We start from the raw sequence: 21,643 nt of genomic DNA on the forward strand, positions 1-21,643 counted from the left end.
GTGACTTCACCAGCAGAATAGTGAGTGCAGCTCTGGGGTATAATACAGGATGTAACTCAGGATCTGTAATGTAATGTATGTACACAGTGACTGCACCAGCAGAATAGTGAGTGCAACTCTGGAGTATAACTTAGGATCAGTAATGTATGTACACAGGACAAATTATTAGGCCTTTAATCGTTCAGTGGAAAACATAAAGTGACTGGATCCACAGCACGGCACATGTGACATCTGCCTCACAGTAATAATTATAAGTTTCTCTATTTATCTGTAACTCATTAAAATTTTCTATATCCAAAGTAAGAAAAAACACATAACAAATATTTTAATTCCATTTCTAAATCATGTTTAAAAATATATATTTTATTATAAATCTTATTCCATCAGTGTTGCACTTATGACTTCACAATCAGACATGCGCTCCATAGAGACAATTCTCTTGTCTTTTTTCTGTAATGCAATTTCAATATGATGAGAAAATGTAGAATGCGGATTAAGAGATGACATTTGTGGGGGTCTGATATCTGATCACAACCTTGGATCCGGCACTTTTTTGCCAGTGGGTGAATTGATTGTAAAGCTGCCATAGAAATGAGATTATTGTTGCCCAAAATATTTGATTCCGGTTGCATCCCAGTCGTAGCCATTACTTGCACCCTGTGAAAGATAATAAATGCCCTGCTGAAGTTTTTAGACTGTAAAGTAGGTGTTATTCTATGTTATCAGCCACATTTGTATCGTGTACGTGCGGAGATATGGAGCTCTGTAGAGGAAGCACAGGACTGACTGCTGTAGAAATATAAAGGGATCAGCCCTGAATATTGAACCTAAAAATGCCTCAGTGTTAAAAGGTAACTGAAAGCTGATAAAAGGTAACTGAGGTGGATGGATCACTCCGCTGGAGCCCCGGGGGGGGGGCTTTATCATGGAGATTGTCTCTTCAGAGAGGAGGAGGACTGGACCTCTAGTGCCACCTATTGGAAGTAGCAATCCTAAAAGTCAAGACCGACCCTTTAACGAGCCTAGCCATATGACATGACTTTACTGACTATAACATAAGTCTCCAGGCCTCTTTTGTCAGCCTGAGAATTTGTGTAGAAGTTTCTTTTCCCCCTTGTGGGGTAGTAAGCCATATTGTATAATCACATGCTGTAAAGCAGCTCTCCTCACTCCCTGCACTGACCTCCCGCTGAGCCTGGATCAGCGTCTGTTATATTTCAGCCAATCAGAGCAGACCGAACTGCTGGGGCACGGAAAAGCAGCAACCTGAGCTAATGGAAGACAGGGGGTGTGTCCCAGACTCCTGCTGGCACTGCAGATGAACTCTGTGCTAGTGGAGCTGAACTTAGAATGAGACAACTGTTACACAGTAAGGAAGCAGAATTAGGTATCATCCATGTCAATGCCGCCTTACCATTTATTTGTGCTTCTGACTACATGGGTAAAGGTAATGGGGTTTCCAGTTCCTATCAATCACACAGGGCCTGTAGGTTTTGCTGACATTACTATTTCAGGAATAACATTTCGGGGACATTTTTACTTAAAAAATAGTTGTGCTGATCCTATTCCTCCTCCATTAGGTAGTATGACAGGTGGACTTTATCAGTTTGGGGCATGTCCTTCCACAGTGACTGTGTCCAATCAGTGCTGGCAGTTTCAGACTACAGGGACACACCCACTTGGTAAAATAATGGAAACGCCCAGTTAGTTTAACAATTTTCAGGGGGAAACCGAGTAACATAACAATATAAAGTTCTGAGAAATGACGATCCAGGGGTATGTCATTCGAAATCTCAGTATTCACTACAGCAGACCCGTCAGGTGAGGCCTCCGGTCATCGTCTGATGAAAACTTCGGCAACTTTCTACAGTGTAAACAGTGTTAATCTAGGAAACCACTGAGAGAGATTTCCAGAGTTTCCACCTCTTCTCATACGGTTGTCATGAAGATGCATCCTGCTGAATGAGTGGGGACAGATAAATCTGTGACCCCCCGATGGATGGATGGTCTTCCGTGCTCGGGGCAATTTGTGGTTTCAGTTTTGATAAGGCTGGAATCAGGGAACGATACATAGAGGTGAAGGAGCCGCACATGCCGGTCCTGAGATGACGCGGGAGGAATATTCCGCTTAGGTAGAGTTGTGGGATCTGATCATTCTGTGATGTAAAATTCTGACATTTTGTAATATAGGTTGGGGGAAATATAACAATTGTTTAACACCAGTTTTTTTTATACAAATTGTGAGACTTTCCTACATACAGTATGACTGCAGAACGATGATATAGAATGTGGAAGGAGTTAATCTCACAGGACGAGGGGCAGAATTCAGCCCAATTCAGACGTCCGACATTCGGTGTTTTTCATGAGTAGAACACGCACTCCGTATAATCTATGGGGCTGTTCACACAGTATCATCGAGACGTGTCTGTTTTTTACCAACGTCATGGGTGACAACCAGCAACACAAATCTATGGGTCCGTTACCCTCACAGTCAGCACACGCATGGCATCAGTGATCGGTGTGCTGTCTGTGAGTAACATTGTGAAGGCTAGGAGAAACTGTAAATCATTTTTTTATCCAGTCACTGACCGAACTCCGTACCATTTGTTTGCGTTTGTGAATAAACGCGGACGTCTGAATGAGACCTGATTTTAGATTAGTGAAAACAATAAGGACGCAGCATAAATCAGAACGAGATCAGAACGTGGTGCACTGACAGGTGCAGCTCTCCTGACCCGGGTGAGACAGCTTCATTTATTTCTATGCACGGTCTCGCTCGGGTTGGGATAGCTGCGACCAGTCTGTGCACCGCGCTCTCATCTCGTTCCCATTTATACGGCCATCTGACTGCGCCCTTAATCTTACAAATTACATCACATTAGTTTATACCAGACAAACATTTCTGTGTCCTATTTAAGGACAGCCGAAGACGCATCAGATTTATTACAAGGCAACATGGTTTAAGGCTTGTCTATAAAACACCAGTCATAATATGTCTCCGTCTTTGGGGTTTGTTTTTACCCCACTTTCACAAAGTCGGCTTGCTGTTAGTGATTGGGGATCTTTGTACTTTGGATTCAGAGATTTGTAGCCATTGGGACTTCTCCTAACTGATCTCTACTTTAACCCCTTAACGACAGCCGATACGCCTTTTACAGTACCTGTGGCAATTAAGTGTACTTATACCTCAGCGCCGCTTTTTAACGGCGCTGAGAAATAAGTGCACAGCGCCCCCCAACTTCGGAATTTCTCTGGAGTCTCAGCTACCGGGGGCAGCTGAGACCCCAGAAAACATGATCCGGGTCGGTTTTTACCAAACCCAGTGATTTGGTCGCTGTTATTAACGAAATAACAGCGACCGCAAAAAAAAAGTCAGATGTCCCATTTAATTTCTCTCTCCTCTGATGTGATCACACTTCAGAAGAGAGAGAAATGGGGTCCCTCAATTTCCCCCCAGTACCTCCGATGTCCCTGCATCCTCTCGTGAGGTCCCCTTGTCTCCAGCATCTTCTTCAGGGTAGAAAATGGCGGTCGCATTCGCAGTGCGCCCACAGAGATCTGCCGGCTGGCATCAGTAGGAACTTTTTCCTATTGCTTCATTTTGATCACTGTGATAGACCCTATCACAGTGATCAAAATAAAAAAATAGTAAATCAAACCTCCTGTTATTACCCCCTTAGTTAGGTAAAAATAATAAAATAAAGTATTTATTTACATTTTTCCATTAGGTTTAGACTTAGGCTAAAGTTAGGGTTGGGCTAAAGTTAGGGTTGGGGCTAGTGTTAGGGTGGAGCTAAAGTTAGGGTTGGGCTAAAGTTAGAGTTGTGCTAAGGTTGTGGTTATGGTTGGGATTAAGGTTAGGGTTGAGATTAGGGGTGTGTTAAGGTTAGGGTTATGGTTAGGGGTGTGTTGGGGCTAGGGTTGTGGTTAGGGTTATGGTTGGGATTAGGGTTAGGGGTGTGTTGGGGTTAGGGTTGGAGTTAGAATTAGGGGGTTCCACTGTTTAGGTACATCAGGGAGTCTCCAAACGCGACATGGCGCCACCATTGATTGCAGCCAATTTTGTGTTCAAAAAGTTAAACAGTGCTCCCTGTCTTCTGAGCCCTGCCATGCAAACAGTGGCTTTCCCCGACATACGGGTTATTGGTGTACTCAGGAGAAATTGCACAACAAATTTTTTGGTCCATTTTCTCCTGATACCCTTGTGAAACGAAAAAAAATGTTTCCAAAGTAATTTTTTGTGAAAAAGGTAAGACGTTCATTTTTTCCTTCCACATTACTTTAGTTCTCATGAAGCAGCTGAAGGGTTTATAAACTTCTTGAATGTGGTTTTGAGCACCTTGAGGGGTGCAGTTTTTAGAATGGTGTCACTTTTGGGTATTTTCTGTTATATTGACCCTCCCAAACTCACGTCAAATGTGAGGTGGTCCCTAAAAAAATGGTTTTGTAAATTTTGTTGGAAAAATGAGAAATCGCTGGTCAACTTTTAACCCTTATAACTTCCTAACAAAAAAAAATTATGTTTCCAAAATTGTGTTGATGTAAAGTAGATATGTGGGAAATGTTATTTATTAACTATTTTGTTTGACACCACCCTCTGATTTAAGGGCACAAAAATTAAAAGTTTGAAAATTTCAAAATTTTTGCCAAATTTCTGTTTTTTTCATAAATAAACGCAAGTTATATCGAAGAAATTTTAATACGAACATGAAGTGCAATATGTCACGAAAAAAACACAATTTCAGAATCAGTGGGATACTTTGAAACGTTCCAGAGTTATGGCCTCATAAAGTGACAGTGGTCAGAATTGTAAAAATTTGCTTGGTTATTAAGTACCAAATTGGCTCTGTCACTAAGGTGTTAAACTTCTACCCAGGCTGGTGTTCACATTTCAGATGTGTCTACACTACATACAATGCAATAACCCCTCAGCTGGGAGAATTACCAGTACGGAATACCAACCTCGAAATGTAAAGAGGAATGATCCCATTCACTGACAGCAAGCATCTCGGACGTAGTGAGGAGTTTCAACAGAAAGAAACTTTCAGAACCTTTCTTTGTCATTTGTGTTTTTCTTGTAGAAAAGTAAGTGGCGTCGTTTCATGTGTGTTCTGTGCAAGGCGGCTGATAACATTAGATAATACGATTACATGATTTTCCAGCATCCTCTTTTTCCCGCCCCATAGTCTATGGATTATTTATGTTCAATTTCCTGAGTTGAGATTACATACAATGCCGCGAGCATCGAGTCTTTGGTGAGAGCTACGTGCATGATCTTTGGATCATCTGGTATTCTGTATATTTCTATCAGTGATACAACACTATCCTCTGTGCTGGGGAGAAGACACAGTGTAACATTCTGAGGACATGTTTCTGGAGCCTGAATACTGCGTTGGCAGAGGACGTCTGTTGCACTGACTGACGGACCCTCTTACTGCCCATTCTACGGAAGACCAGTCCTGAATAAAGAGCAGATTAAATGACTGCAGTCATGAATGAACACAAAACAAGATTTCACATGCAAAAAGGCACTTAATGTGAAAGCGTTCTCAAGTAAGTTACACTGGGAAAACAGCTTCTTTCCCTTTTTTTGGCTTTCTTCACCCTTTCCACTGCAGTTTTTGGCAGAATAATAAAGAACACTATATATACACTGTCCAATTGTTTCCAAACACAGCAAAAATTCCCAGTCTTGTCTGCACAGACACCATTAGTCACAGAGATCCTCCATTCTCTTCCCTCCTCCATGTGGCTTTAACCTTTTCCTTCTAGATAAAAGGACTTAGAGGTAACATTCCCTTGCGGTCAGGGTCTGCACACACCGGGTAACCCCGAGCTTACAGGGAGGCAGCTTGGCCACGTCCATGACAAACTCCTTGTGCCCTTTTATTTTTAACTGGAGGAACTCCTGTCATTTGTTGGGACAATGGGCTGTGATGTAGACGTGGCAGGAGGTGACCCTGAATCCAGTTCCTTCTCATCATCTTCATTTTCGTTCAGGGTTTGCTCGTCCTGACCTTCTTCTGCCACGTTTTCTTGCTCCTCCTCTGATTTAGCATCTTGGGCCTGTTTTTGCAGTTTCTCCTCTGCCTCGATTTCCTCTGACGTTGGGATAGAATTTTTCTTTGGACGTCCTTTTGGCTTGGTGGGCGCCTCTTGTCCACCCTTGAGGACCTATGGAGAAGTGTATGATAATTGTTAAAATTGAATTGGGCTTTTGCTTACAACCTAACAACACATTGGATCACAACGATCGTCTTTCCGGAATGTATACTGCGCATGTTGGGAGTATTAGTAGGTCGGATAGAGCTCATTGATGGAGTTCAATCACTGGAGACCCCTGGCCTCCGATATTCCTCATATCCCCGTCATCATTGTAAGAAGCCGTGACTGAGGAGCACACAGAGATTGTGGTGGGCGGACATGGACACGTACAGGATATGAGCCTCTGGGGACTTACATCTTATATCTGCTTTTGGCCAGCTGATGAATTATCCTGCCATAAATTCTTTACATTTTGCCTCAATATGTTGTGAGAATTAAATAAATGTATAAATAATAATGATTGTCGATCACTTTGTCTATTTGAGCTCCTGCACCTATCTGAACTGCATCCACTTTGGATACTAGGAATACAATGTCTGACAACCTAGAAAACACTGCCTTGTGAATGACATTTTCAGGAATCCTATCTCGATCCAATGACATTTTTCAATCCTATCTTGATTCAAATGGAGCAGAAAAAAACTGCAGATGAGCACACAATCAGAGAATAACCTTGGTCCGATTTTTTTATCAGATTCCATTTGTCCGCTTTATTCACAAGTGGGAGCGAGTCCTTCCAGGGCCATAACATAGGGAGGTGCTTGCTGTCCCCAGGTGCCGTCACATATTTGCAATGGCCGGGTATATCTTTAGGTTATAACTATTTCACAACTAGTCCACGACCTGTGTGTACAACGCGGCATCACGATAATACTGACACGGGTGACAAATCCGGCAGTGAAATACCAGAATTTCAGTATTGTTTAGGATTAATTCTCAGTGACTGACAGGTTTTCCATCATTCATATCTGATCTGCGGATGTGAAAATTATAGGTGGTATCATATGAGAGATCATCACCTATGGCGTCTGGATTAATCAACTTACAATTTTTTTCCACTTCATTCTTCGATTCTGATACCACGTCTTCACCTGGAGCTGTGTCAATCCCAACGACTGAGCCAGGTCCAGCCTGGAAATGACCAAAAGGCAGATAGAGAATAATCATTACTCCGTGTATCACTAGATCATAGCTGTTTGTCGGCTCGCAGCCGGTCTGCTGTTACAACAAGATGTGATCTGACATGTGAACAGGAGCTTGAATCTGGCCAGAAACTCCTTGTATTTGTGTGAATGCTTCTGATCTCAGGCATGTGGGTAACAGACAGACCATGATCCCCCGTGCCCAGCACTTGTGCCAACACAGATGCCAGAGCTGTAGGGATTTGGCCGAGCCGCGGGCTGACATCACCCTGCAGCTGGGGAACCGTTTAAGCACAAACAGCTGGAGTGGAGTTCGGCTGGCAGAGAATGCGACAGACCAAAGAAATTGCGTTTTTTAAAACCATCTGAAATGAAACTGAATAGAATCATTTATTGTCATAGGGAGCTGCTGCTCGGGGGGAGGACAGGGACCGCCTGCTATTCACGCTGATGGAACTGCACGCCGCTCATCTCCTAGGAGCCAGCTACAAACCTATGCTTTAATGCAAACACTATGGCCTTGGAGCACATTGGGTTTAGACCAGAAGCCTGCGAGGTGCAGGTGAAGGGGATGCTTCTCGAGGAGCCCTGCGCCCCCAAGAAACATTAAAATAGCATGGGGGCAGTGAAGAGGTCAGATAATTGAATTATCCTACTGTCCAGAAAATTCCTTCACTGCCTTATATGCAGAGATTCAGTCTACTGCCATTGCCTATAATAGGATTTGGGGCCCTATAATAGGATGTGGTGGCAATATAATAGGAGTGAGGACCTTTAATTGGAGTGGGAGACCTAAAATAGGATGTAGGGCCCTATAATAAGATGTAGTGTCCTATAATAGGATGTGGGGACCTATAATATGACGTGGGATCATATAATAGGATGTGGAGCCCTATAATAGGATGTAGGGCTCCATAATAGGACATGGGGCCCTAAAATAGGATGTAGCATCCTATAATAGGATGTGGGACACTATAATAGGATGACGGGCTTATAATAAGATGTAGTGTCCTATAATAGGATGTGGGGCCCTATAAAAGATTGTGGGAGAACTATATTAGGATGTGGGGCCCTATAATAGGATGTGGGGGCCCTATAATAGGACTGGGGCCCTATAATAGGATGTGGGGTCCTATAATAGGATGTGGGGCCCTATAATAGGATGTGGTGGCAATATAATAGGATGTACAGCCCAATAATAGGATATGGTGGCAATATAATAGGATGTGGGGCCCTATAATAGGATATAGGGCCCTATAATAGGATGTGTGACCCTGTAATAGGATGTGGTGGCAATATAATAGGATGTGGGACCCTAGGATCCTATAATTGGCTGTGGGGCCTCATAATAGGATATGGGGCCCTATAATAGGATGTGGGGTCCTATAATGCGATGTTAGGCCCTATAATAGAATGTTAACAGGATGTGGGGCCATATAATAGGATGTGGGGCCCTATAATAGGATGTGGGATTCTATAATAGGAGTGGGGCCCTATAATAGTATGTGGGACCCTATAATAGGATGTGGTGGCAATATACAGTAATAAGATGTGGGGCCCTATAATAGGATGTAGGATCCTATAATAGGATGTGGGGCCCTATAATAGGATGTGGGGTCCTATAATACGATGTTGGGCCCTATAATAGGATGTTAATAGGATGTGGCACCCTATAATAGGATGTGGGGCCCTATAATAGGATGTGGGGATCTATAATAGGAGTGGGGGCCCTATAATAGAATTTGGGGCCCATAATAGGATGTGAGGGCAATATAATAGGAGTCGGGGCCCTATAATAGGAGTGGGGCCCTATCATAGAATGTGGGGTTCTATAATAGGATGTGGGGCCCTAGAATAGGAGTGGGTGCCCTTATTATTAAGATGTGGGACCCTATAATAGAAGTGCGGGCCCTATAATAGGATGAGGGGGCCCTATAATAGGAGTGGGGCGATATAATAGGATCTGGGGTCCTGGTACAGACGCAGCACACGGGCCAGGAGCCTCACTTGTACTCACCGGTCCGGAGTGGACAGATACTTTTGCTTCTGGAATTTCTTTTCCAGCCCCATGAGCTGAATCTCGGTGAAGATGGTTCTGCTGCGCCGCGGCTTCTTCAGGCGGGGGGCAGCCTGCTCAAGTTCGGATTCACTGCTTAGTGGGGCTTCGCTGGCCGGCGTCTCTGAGCGCACACATGGTGGAGAGAGATGTGTGGGAGACAGGACCTGAATGGGTGAGGAGGACGTTGAGGGGACAATGTGGCTGAGGACCCCGGGCTGGCGGCTGATAACAGAGAGAAGAGGGTATGACCGGAGCGGTGATGAGCCTGTCAATGTGAACACACAATGGGAGCGTTAATTGTGTCCTGTGATAACAATGTCCCACAACAGCTTAGGAAACAAAACTTTACTCCAGTTCCCAAATGTCTAGCCGGCCTTTGTATTTTCCCCAGGGTGGGAGTGACACCTCAGAGACAAAATGCTGCGGTCCTCATCCCATAGGTCTGTATAGGATTGGCCATGGATGTCCAGCACAAGCATCACTAAAGCAGCATTTAAATATCCTGGAAACAATGGATGTGATAATATATCAAAATATTGCTAAAGGTCTATGGAAATGTGCAAAAGAATAAAAAAAAAACATAACATAGTCAGCTGGACTACATGAATCATTAATATGCAGCACTTGGCAAATATCAAGATTGTTTTTTTGCATCTTTTTACATTGTGATCATTAATATTGACTATTTGGTTCTTGTGACAATAAGCTCGTTGCACTTTTACTGCATTCTTTTGCACATTTCCATAGACCTTTAGCAATATTTTGATATACAAGGATTATCACATCCATTGTTTCCAGGATATTTAAATGCTGCTTTAGTGATGCTTTTCCTTGCCCCGTTGCTGCCCTGTTTTAATTGAGATACCCATTGTATTAATTAAAATGATTTTTTTTTTGGCATATCAAATTTTACTTGTACTATTTAATAAAATAATTGAAATTTTAATTTTCTTGGTTTGATGCCTTTTTTTCTCCCTTATTTCATGGGGGATATTGTATTATTTCACTGTACATTATTAGAAAACTGCCAATCAATGATGGGGGGGTTATACAGATTAGCTGGACTGGGCTGAATGTGAGACTTTGTCCAGCAGTGATAAACTCCTGCTGATAATACACTGATTGTATTGAAACCACAGCACACAGCCCAATAAGTGACACATCAATGGAATTTGGGTCTCAGTCCCTACATTATGTTGCTCTCATATTAAATAGCAAAAACCTTTTGACAGATTCCCTTTAATATCACCAATATAAAACTCTCAAAATTGGTAACTGCTGTTCAATACTGAACACACAAAAGTGAAATCATTGTGATGATGGCAATGTTAATTGGATACATGGAAATACAACTTTGCCTCATCTGACCCCTATCACCTCTACATGGACAGAGTACTGTGTCGGCACAAAACCACAGTATATGTATCGTCACCAGTGGGGATGGTCTGTGATACATTGTATAAGGGTCCAATATTCAGTGAAAGAGCATAGCACTCAGAAATCATCGTTGTTGGAAGCACAACGTCCCGTGATTCAGCCAGTGCAAATAGCCCATAAGTCAGTGGAGAGAAAGGCTGTTAGTTTTGAGAAAGATTTGTGGCGCTTCTGATAAATCTAAGAATGAATGGCTGTGTCTACAACCAGGTACGGACTGGGGCTGAAATTCAGCATTGGCATTTGAAATCATACAGGTCCATGTTGTCCCCGTCCCCATGAACCAGATGGGATATATTACTAATATTACCCTGCATGGAGGAAAGAAAGATTTTCTACAAGACCAATATTTCTAATGATACCTGTGGCCTGCTGGGGTAAGTGACGGAGTCAAAGGCTTTGTGCTCTATCACAACTCTTTAACAGTATGGGTGTCTTGAGAACGCCGATTCTGTTAACAACGTAACAGACAAGGCAGCCCATGACCAGACAGGCCCTTCTGGCATTTGCCAGAATTGCCAGATGGCCAGTCCGGCCCTGCCTACAACTTAGAAGTGGAAAAAGTAACTGTCCAATCATCTAATGTGTGCCGGGCCCCATCTTTATCAGAGGACGAATAATTGAGCATGTTGGATTGCATTGCCTGATTTTTGGTTCTCCTAAAGGATAAGCAGCCCCAAGAGCAGTGTAAAGGAGGACAGAGGAGACTGAAAGGGGACAGAGATGTGTTGAGGAGGGTAGAAGAGTCTGCAGGAACAGATGGAGGAGGGGGAAAGAGTAGTCTGATGGAAAGGATCGAAGAGGGGAGCAGAGGAGTCTTGAAGGGAACAGAAGAGTCTGGTGGAGGAGATCAGAAGGGTATGGAAAGGAACACAGGAGTGGCTCAATGGCTGACTCCTCTCTCCCTACTCTGAACAAATGCATGTGTATGGGGTGCTGGAAGAGACAGATGTCCGAGGTGTCTAGACACATTTAGGGATCACACTACGTTTGTTCGAAGTTACAAACTAAAGGCGAGATCAGTGTTTCATCACCCTCTATGGTGCCATGAATCCTCGAGCTGACGGTCTCGACTTTTCCATCAGGTTGTTACCGAGATGTTATAAAACATGTTAAAAACTACACTACCGTTAACGAGCGGCATCGGTGGGTCCTGTGTTGGCAGCATTCTCATGTTTGGCTTCTCCAAGGTATTCCAGTAATTCAAAAAATTTGATAACTCATCAGCTGATGGCCAGATGGCCAGCGCTTTCTATGAGCGAGGCCTCAGTCCGTCCACAGATGCCAACTTGACTGAAAGGACACATTGGAAAACCATAACTGAGATCCTTGTCCACAGGCCAGAATTCTGATATCAGACATTAGTTACATTCAATGTAAAATATTGATAATCACAGTCAAAATTATCCATATAAGTTTCTTTAGCCTCAAATTTTTTTTCTAGACATTACAAAAAAGCACGGTATTTCTACTGACGGACCAGGAATTTGTGGACAGCTGACGTCCCTGGTCCCTTCATTTCCTCTATATCTCCTCCTGATAATTAGACTTTGTGCTGTGTTATCGGGAGCGTTCACCACATTCTCAGGCCAATCTGGGTGACATGTCCGCACCTGCAGCGTAAGCGATTCTGTGCAGATGAAAAATGTGGCTTCAATGCTAATGATCCTCTCCTGCGGCTTGTCATCATTAAATTATAATACATGTGCAGCTGGATCTTCATAATTAAATATGATAAACATATAATTAGATTTTCATGATTGAATATAATAAACTTGTCATAAGTAAGTGAAAAAAAAACTGTTACTGATGAGTCACGGAGGCCGCACAGGTGAACTTTTGGCCGCTGCTTCCGTACTGCACAGATCTGATTTCTACAGAGCAACGAATTGCAAAGATTTCCCACAGTTTATATAACTCCGGTGTACATTGTGTAGTAACTACCATCATCCGTACAATCTATTGTCACTGTATCACACCCATCATACCTGCAACATGTAATCTATTGTCATCATATTATATACATTATATCACTGCCCCAGGAACGTACAATCTATAGTTACCATCAGGGCTGTGGAGTCAGTATCCATTTTGGTGAAGTTGGGAGTATAAAATTGCACGGACTTCTAAATTATGTAATAAATTGTGTACAGTATTTAAATTCTGAATGTGCTGAATATTTTTCAGATGTTGTGAAATGTCTGTTCTGTCCCTGATATAGGATCTTTGCTTTTAGTTAAAGATGAATCTGTGCTGCACTTTTTGTACATGCTCAGTAGTAAAGTTCCTCCTCTACAGATCAGAGCAAAATGAATGCCTGCACTCATCTCAAGAACTGCTAGTGTGAACAGGAAAACAGGATTAGGGGAAATACTTTTAATACTTCTTAACGCATATCTAAACTTTCAATAAACTGTGCATAAATCAATAGTTCAGCTTATGCTTTCTCTGCATGCTTCATGTTTTAGTTTGCTTTTCCTCTGAGCTAATGTTCAGAGAGGTTAGTTGATCTGATGCTCTTCATGTTATTAGGTGTGCTTGCAGTTTCAGTTTCTTTCTGGGGTATGATTCAGCACAAACTTGCTCCCTCCCTCCTCCTCTCTTCATAGACTGTGAAGCATCATGATGTGAAACATTTGCTGAGCTGTACCTTGAGAAACGCCTGAGATTGAAAGTTCAGAGTAAAACTATCTACAAACACATATTACTATCGATTTATTGGTCATCATCTTTACTATTGATTTATGCAAAGTTTCTTTCATTTCTATCCATAATTATACATAATCCCTATTCTTGCAGGAAATACAATATGCCTTATTTCTTTTATAAGACAAAATTATTTTGAGAGTGAATTTATCTGATTACAAAATGCCTAAGAAGCTTCCAATGAAGTTAGACGCATTTGAGCATTCCACATTAACTAAAGATAAAAAAATATTGTTTGTGTCAGTGTATGACAGATGAAAACAAATGCTCTGAGCTCAATATCAGCGCATACTCAGGCAGTGATAAAAATGCTCCTACAAGAGCTTCCAATCTAAAAAGACATTTACAACGCATACACCCAGAAGTGTTCAAAGCTGTGACTGAGAAAGATCACAGCGACACCAAGAAACCAGCGCTCAGCACTTCTGCCATAAAAAGAAGGAAAGAGCGTTTCAACCATCAATTACAAGATATTTTGTACGGAACAAAACTACTGTAACAATGACAGCAGAAATGTTTAAAAGACAGCTCATATAGCTTGTAGTGAAAGACGGTGTAACATTATCATTTGTATCACCAGCTTTTACAGCTCATAAAGGGAGAAATGACCGCAATATTGGTGTAACTCTGGAAAGAGAAACAATTAGAAAATCAGTGATTGAAGAAACCCGTAACCAAAAGGAGGATCGTAAAAAGTCTCTCAAGAGACACTTTATATTTCTTAAAATGGATGCCAAGACACTGGCAGTAAAAGGTACTAAAGTTCATCACATCAGCCGGTGTCTTCAGGCCTTAGTGGAAAAAGTTTTGCAAGATTAAAGGGAATCTTTCACCCCATTTTTGGCCTATAAGATGTGGCCACAGCCATTAGGGGCTTATCTACAGCATTCTGTAATGCTGTAGATAAGCCCCCGATGTAACCTGAAAGAGAAGAAAAACAAGTTAGATTATACTCACTCGGGGGTCCGGTCCGATGGGTGTCGCGGTCCGGTCCGGCACCTCCCATCTTCTAGAGATGACGTCCTCTTTCTTCTGCCGCGGTTCCTGCGCAGGCGTACTTTCTCTGCCCTGTTGAGGGCAGAGTAAAGTATTGCAGTGCACAGGCGCCGGACCTCTCTGACCTTTCCCGGCGCCTGCGCACTGCAGTACTCTGCTCTGCCCTCAACAGGGCAGAGAAAGTACACCTACACAGGAGCAGCGGCAGAAGTAAGGAGGAGGACATCATCTCTAGAAGATGGAAGGCGCCGGACCGCAACACCCACCACACCCGCCCCGCCCCCAGGTGAGTATAATCTAACTTGCTTTTCTTCTCTTTCAGGTTACATCAGGGGCTTATCTACAGCATTACAGAATACTGTAGATAAGCCCCTGATGACGGTGGCCGCAGCTTATAGGCCGAAAATGGGGTGACATATTCCCTTTAAAGAAGAACAAGTTCTTGCTAATGTAAGTGACAATGCTTCAAACATGCTAAGTAGAATTAAACTGATGAATGAGGATAATGAACGTGAACAGCAGCTGGAAGAAAACGTCAGATTCAGGATGCGAGATGGAAGGCCACAGTCCTGTAACTGAGGAACAAACATTTATTACTACAGAAGAATAGCATAATGATACTTTACAATTAGATGATCTTATTGAAGTTTCACAGCTTTCTCATATTCATCACATGCGCTGGGATGTGCACACACTGCAGCCGGCATTAAGATATAGTCTGCAGGAGTAACATGCTGCAGCTCTGACTGGCAAAGTGAGAAAATTTGTTATTGCTGCCAGAACCCCTAAAATTAATTTCATCTGGAAGAGACATGTTGGAAAAGGGGCAATTGTGGATCAAGCCACTTGGTGGGGCAGCACCTATTTAATGATTGAGCGATTGCTTGAGCTGAAACCCTTTCTTGTAGATATGGCCGACCCTCAGGTAACACTGAATAAAGGTCAATGGACACAGGTGGCTGAATTGAAAGAATTGCTTCCTCACTCATTTACAGTGACTAAAAAATTAGAAACTGAGGATTTACCTCCTGGCATTTTCATAAAGGAGTGGAACAACTTGCTGTTTCACTTGTCTCATAAAGGAGGTTTAATCGCAGATGGTATTGCTGCTCCAATGAGACAGAGAGAGACACTGCTATTAGAGATAATATTGTTTTGGCCGCTTTTATATGATCCCAAGTCACCATATATTGTTGGATGATCAACAGCTCCTAAAGGAAAAGAAGCTTTGACTGAAGTAGCAGTGTGAGTGGGCTATAGGACTGCCGAGAGCAGGAGGACTGGGATCTTCCAGTGATATTGCCACCATATCTTCAGCCTCATCAGATGAGGAGTTTCATATTGAGAAGTATTTGGACGACATGGGGCAAAGCATTGCTGCAGGGAAAAGGATTCCACTCCCATAGCAAACAGATTATCCAGATTTCAGCAAAAAGGTTTCACTTGCTCTCGAGGAAGTAGAAGAGTTCAACCGCTCATCAAAACTAACTGTGCAAGAGGCAATTCCTTTATACCCTGTAATTGTTAGAGATGGTGCCCATGTGGTTACCGCTTTGCCACCAACCCAAGTTAGTGTAAAGAGGTTTGTGGAGACATGGGGGCCAGTGGGTGCCCTGGTAAAATATTGTGGCAATACTTTATTGAACCACAAAACAGGCAAATAACATATAGAACAGTCCCAGAAAAACACCCAAGATGGTGCAAAATTACAGAGTCTCACTCTTCTGCTGATTTGCCGGGATAAGAGCAGCTGTGAATTCAGAGTTTCCAGAGCGACAACCCCACCTGTTGCACGCACATAGAGAGGAAGTAACGACAAGCTTAGGAAGATGACAGTCCATTGAGGTACAAGGCCAGTTGACCAAAGGTCACAACCTGGCTTCTCCGAACTTTTCCATGGAGCCAGGTGACAGATGGGTCCTAATCCTGACTTTCACAAATGTATCCATGGGGCTCAGGTGGGTCCAAATCTCGACTACCCCAAACGTATTCATGGTTCAGCTTTGGTCAATGGAACATATCTGTATTTTTTCAGCTGGGGCTATGCTTCCCTAAGCTGGCATTCTGTAGAATGACAATGTTCTATAGAGAGTCTCTGGTTCTTTGGATTTTTGGGTGTCTGGATGTATATCTGTATATGGAGGTATCTGTTACATAGGTGCATATATCCTCTTTTTATAGTTAACAACTGCCCTTCAAGCCGGCATTCAGAGGTAAAGGAGAAGAATAGTGATGTGATCAACTTGCGCTGTTTAATTAATCTATTTGCATAGTTTTTCCTCCTCCGTTTTGCAATTCAACAAGCTAGCTGGCCTGTACAATGTGTTAAACATATCAGCAAGCATCATTATTCGATTATCCTGTGTCTCTAGTCATCCAGGATAAGATCACAATATGTTACCTCAAATGTCAACTGACAAGTCAATATTACAGGCTTACATGAATAAAAATCTGTTTTCTTGACCAACCAGAAAGAAACACATAAATTCAAAAGTCAACACACAGATAACAGTCAATGACTGCTGGATAACTGAAAATAAATGTCTGGTTAATTAAGGTAAAATGCTGTGTCGTCACATGGTTCTTAAAATAATTAAAAATCAGATTTGAGGTCATCTATGAAGGATCTGATGGGGGCGATATTATGTCTCAAATTCATAGACTGCACAAATGTTGTTCAGTACGTTTTTGTTGAAAACAGTTTTTTCCCACTTACTTCAATGAGTATTGCACAGTCACAATTTATTAAAGTATTTTGTGTTTTAAAGTTGTATTCCAATAAATATATTTTACTACAGTAAATGTATCACTTAAACATGAGCCATGTATGAGGGAGTCAGAGAAATTGAAGAGTCGGAGGTATTGCTTTACTGACTCTACAGCCCTGGTTACCATATTATTCCCAATATATCACTCCCATCATCCCTGCCCCAAGAGTGTACAATCTATAGCTACCATATTATACCTGGTATATCACTCCTATCATCCCTGCCTCAGGAACTCACAATCTTGTCTCCCTATCAGTTACAAATTATGTATCATTTTCATCATTTCTGACCAAGAAACATACAATCTGTCACATGGTTACCACAACAGAAAGGAGCCAGAAGACCACAGTGTTTGATTACTTCTACTCCTGTCCTGAAAAAAGCACTTTGCCTTCTTTTTAAATGGTGTAAATTTCTTTTGGAAGAACAAGGGTTAATCTGCCATGTTGAGAGGTTTGGGAGTCTGAGCTCTCAGCTGAGCTCGGTTAGCCACTCCTATCAGCTCCTCAGAGCTAGCTTATGCTGCATGGCTTGGAGGAGAGGTGTTTTGGTGGTTATGAGGTGGTTATGAGATGGTTTGGAGGAGTTATCTGTGACTGTTGCGTGGTTTGTAAGTGTGTTAATTCCCTTTCTTTCTCTTGTTTTTTTTCCCATCTTCCACTCCCCGATGCATTCCTCTGTATTTGTGAGTGAATATTTGTATGCCCGTATTTTTTGCAAGTTACCTCTTGTTTGTGTTGCCTTGTTCGTTGGGTTGGTGTACTGCGGTGCATGGCAGCATCCCTCCTCCCTGGGTGGGGGGCAGAAAACAGACTGTTTCAGGAGATAAGGCATGGGTGGCAGCCTTGCCATCTTCACCTTAAGAAATATCCCGGGAATAGGGTAAGCTAGGGTGCCCCATAGTGTTGGGGACAGGAAAGGAGCCCCTGGTCCCAGGTCACCCGACAGCGGATTCATGACTCTAACCTCTCTGCTTCTCAGTGCTTTACTCCCATGTTCCCTGTTTAATGTCTGGACATATGACTTGAATTATTTGAATAGGAGAGTTGGAGGTGGGGGGTCAGGTGGCCATAATTGTTACAGATGTCTTGGGGACCCCACCAGTTCTAGCTAATGTGATATAATCCGTTCTAGGTCTGACGAGAGAAATATCCCAGGGAGCAAATGTGTCATGGGGATCAGGTCATTATAGAAATAAAAAAAGTTCTGCAACTATGTAATACACTGTGTTTTACTGTCAGTGAATGAAACCACTATGAAGATCATTCCTGACCCACTCCGGCTCGCACAGCAGCAATTTGTTACAGTCTATTGGTATTGACAATCCTCAGTGATCTAAATACAGCATCAACGATGGAATGATTGTCACTGATGTAATAAAAAATGGAAGGGTCAGGGACATCGCACGTAGGGGACACCGCACGTTTGAGACATCGCACATCAGGGGCATCACAGGTGGGTCGGACATCGCACATAAGGGGACATCGCACATCAGAGGACATCGCATGCCTGGGACATCGCACGTCTGAGACATTGCACTTTGGGGACTTTGCACGTCGGGGGAAATCGCACGTCTGGGACATCGCACATCTGGGGACATTGATCGCCCGCTCGTCCGTCTGTAGTCGCTTTATTCCATGCTCAGTGTGCATAGGTCTCAGGCTGCTTCTGTTCCTGGCTCTGTATCTGCCTTGCATTTATCTCTTCTGGCAGTGAAGTGTGCCAGGGAACTCCCAGAAAATCCATTAGCATCTCTGCTGCCTCGGAGGCGATCATGACATCTATTATTTGCTGTGGTGATATCCGTAATCTCATGTTGCCATCCGTTCTTTTGTGTGGGAGTTTCTGCCTGATATTCTGCAGTAAATGTTAATTCCTGCAGCATTTTATATTGGGGCAGACAGGGGGCATCTGCCACCTGAGCACCTCGTCTGTGTGGTCCGCCCCTGGATTTACTCTTCAATCTCAGCCTAGTAACCCATGGCACAGGAGTCTTGAGGAAGAAAGTTACTTTTACAAAGTTGTGGAAATATGAAGAACATATAGTGAAGATGGCACCGTTTGTATCAGATTTTATGCCCGTTGCTCAGGATGAGGGACAATGCTGGTGTCCGGTAGCCACCCACACCTCCTTTTTTTTTATTATTATTATTTTATTCATTTTTTATTTATTACATTTATCCAAGTGGTTTGCTGGCTATGAGGTTCTAATGTTTTTCACGCAATCACAAGGACACAAGTATTCTTTAATAAAAATAGCCCCATACAGTGGGTACGGAAAGTATTTAGACCTTTTTAAATTTTTCACTGTTTGTTTCATTACAGCCATTTGATAAATTCAAAAAGTTTATTTTTTTCTCATTAATGTACACTCTGCACCCCATCTTGACTGAAAAAACCCCCAGAAATGTAGACATTTTTGCAAATTTATTATAAAAGAAAAACTGAAATATCACATGGTCATAAGTATTTATACCCTTTGCTCAGTATTGAGGAGTAGCACCCTTTTTAGCTTGTACAGTCATGAGCTTTGTTGTGAATGTTGCAACAAGTTTTTCACTTCTGGATTTGGGGATCCTCTGCCATTCTTCCTTGCAGATCATCAGGATGGATGGTGAACGTTGGTGGACAGCCATTTTCAGGTCTCTCCAGAGATGCTCAATTGGGTTCAGGTCAGGGCTCTGGCTGGGCCAGTCAAGAATGGTCACAGAGTTGTTCTGAAGCCACTTCTTTGTTATTTTAGCTGTGTGCTTAGGGTCATTGTCTTGTTGGAAGGTGAACCTTCGGCCAAGTCTGAGGTCCAGAGCACTCTGGAAGAGGTTTTCATCCAGGATACCTCAGTACTTGGCTGCATTCAAGTTTCCTTTAGTTGCAACCAGTCGTCCTGTCCTTGCAGCTGAAAAACACCCCCATAGCATGATGTTGCCACCACCATGTTTCACTGTTGGGATTGTATTGGGCAAGTGATGAGCAGTGCCTGATTTTCTCCACAAAAACCGCTTAAAATTATCACCAAAAAGTTCCATCTTCATCTCATCAGACGCATGATGTTTCCTTTCTGTTGTATTCTTTTTTTGGATCATGGGTTCTCATCCCCTTTTTTTTCTTTCTTCCCTCATTTTTGTATTTTTAATCATAAAATTCTCCTTGAATTACAATAAAAGCAAGAAAATTATTTTAACATCAGCATTTTTCATAGTTTTTATCTGTTTTGGGAATATACCACATGACTCTCTCATCATGCGTCTATCAGGTGTCTCGTCAATGAACTTTGACATTGCTCATCAGGTGACCATATTGGCGCCGATATTTGAACTGATGTTTGAACTGTTTGTCTATTTAAAGACCTGTGAAATTTGTATTGACACTTTCTTGTGGTATTTCCTGATGGAGTTCTGTGAAACTTTGAAACACCTTGAATAAAAACCATAATTATTAATACGTCTGGACCTTCAGTGATTCAGCAGTGCAGAACAAGACCACGTTCTCCCAATTTTTTTTTATCTATGATTGCTCAGTGTGGCTGGATGGCCAGGTCTAGGAAGAATACTGGTGGTCTCAAGCTTCTTCCATTTATGGATTATGGAGGCCACTGTGCTCTTAGAAACCTCGAGTACTGCAAGAAATTCTTTTGTAACTGTGGCCATATCAGTGCCTTGCCACAATTCTGTCTCTGAGCTCCTTGGCCAATTCCTTTGACCTCATGATTCTCATTTGGTCTGTGAGGTCTTATATAGACAGGTGTGTGCCTTTACAAATCAAGTCCTATCAGTTTAATTAAACACAGCTGGACTGCAATGAAGAAGTAGAACCATTTCAAGGAGGATCACAAGGAAATGGACAGCGTGTGACTTAAATATGAGTGTCTGAGCAAAGGGTCTGAATACTTATCACCATGGGATATTTCAGTTTTTCTTCTTTAATAGATTTGCAAAAATTTCTACATTTCTGTTTTTTTTCAGTCAAGATGGGTGCAGAGTGTACATTAATGAGAAAAAATGAACTGTTTTGAATTTACCAAATGGCTGCAATGAAACAAAGAGTGAAAAATTTAAAGAGGTCTGAATACTTTCCGTACCCACTGTACATAGCGCATAACCTTAATGAACAACCTTAAAAAACAACATTGTTTGGATTGTATTTCGTACGTTCTTACTGACATCCCGCCAACACCTGCTCAAAAAAAGAGCACTGGGAAAAAATCTGCATAAAATCACCATACACTCAAAAAGAAAACATTGTGACCGCAAAATACGTTTCCCTCTTTTATATGAACAAAACTTAACATTTTAAGCGATTTACTTGCAGCTGGTGACTGTCTAGACCAGGGAGGTCCCAATACCATTCTGTGTGGCCCACAGCCATGTGGATGGAGAAATGTTTGCCAGATTAACTATATGTGGCCAGCCACACAAAGGATTAGTGGCAGCAGT

The 21,643-nt window shown here is 42.4% G+C and overlaps 1 protein-coding gene across 1 annotated transcript in view; it reads right to left on the minus strand.

Annotated features, from left to right (window-relative positions):
- Window positions 1-342: 342 nt before the first annotated feature.
- BARX2 (BARX homeobox 2) overlaps window positions 343-21,643 on the minus strand; it is a 40,258-nt gene continuing 18,957 nt past the window's right edge. The window contains exons 2-4 of the mRNA XM_073570084.1: window positions 9,265-9,571; window positions 7,152-7,236; window positions 343-6,174 (exon numbers count right to left, since the gene is read on the minus strand). Coding sequence (XP_073426185.1) covers window positions 5,893-6,174; window positions 7,152-7,236; window positions 9,265-9,571 — 674 coding nt within the window. The 3' untranslated portion in view covers window positions 343-5,892. The remainder of the gene's footprint in view (window positions 6,175-7,151; window positions 7,237-9,264; window positions 9,572-21,643) is intronic.

The sequence above is a fragment of the Dendrobates tinctorius genome, unplaced genomic scaffold (assembly GCF_039654945.1).
Source record: "Dendrobates tinctorius isolate UK_male_01 unplaced genomic scaffold, ASM3965494v1 ptg000028l, whole genome shotgun sequence".
Taxonomy (NCBI): Eukaryota; Metazoa; Chordata; class Amphibia; order Anura; family Dendrobatidae; genus Dendrobates; species Dendrobates tinctorius.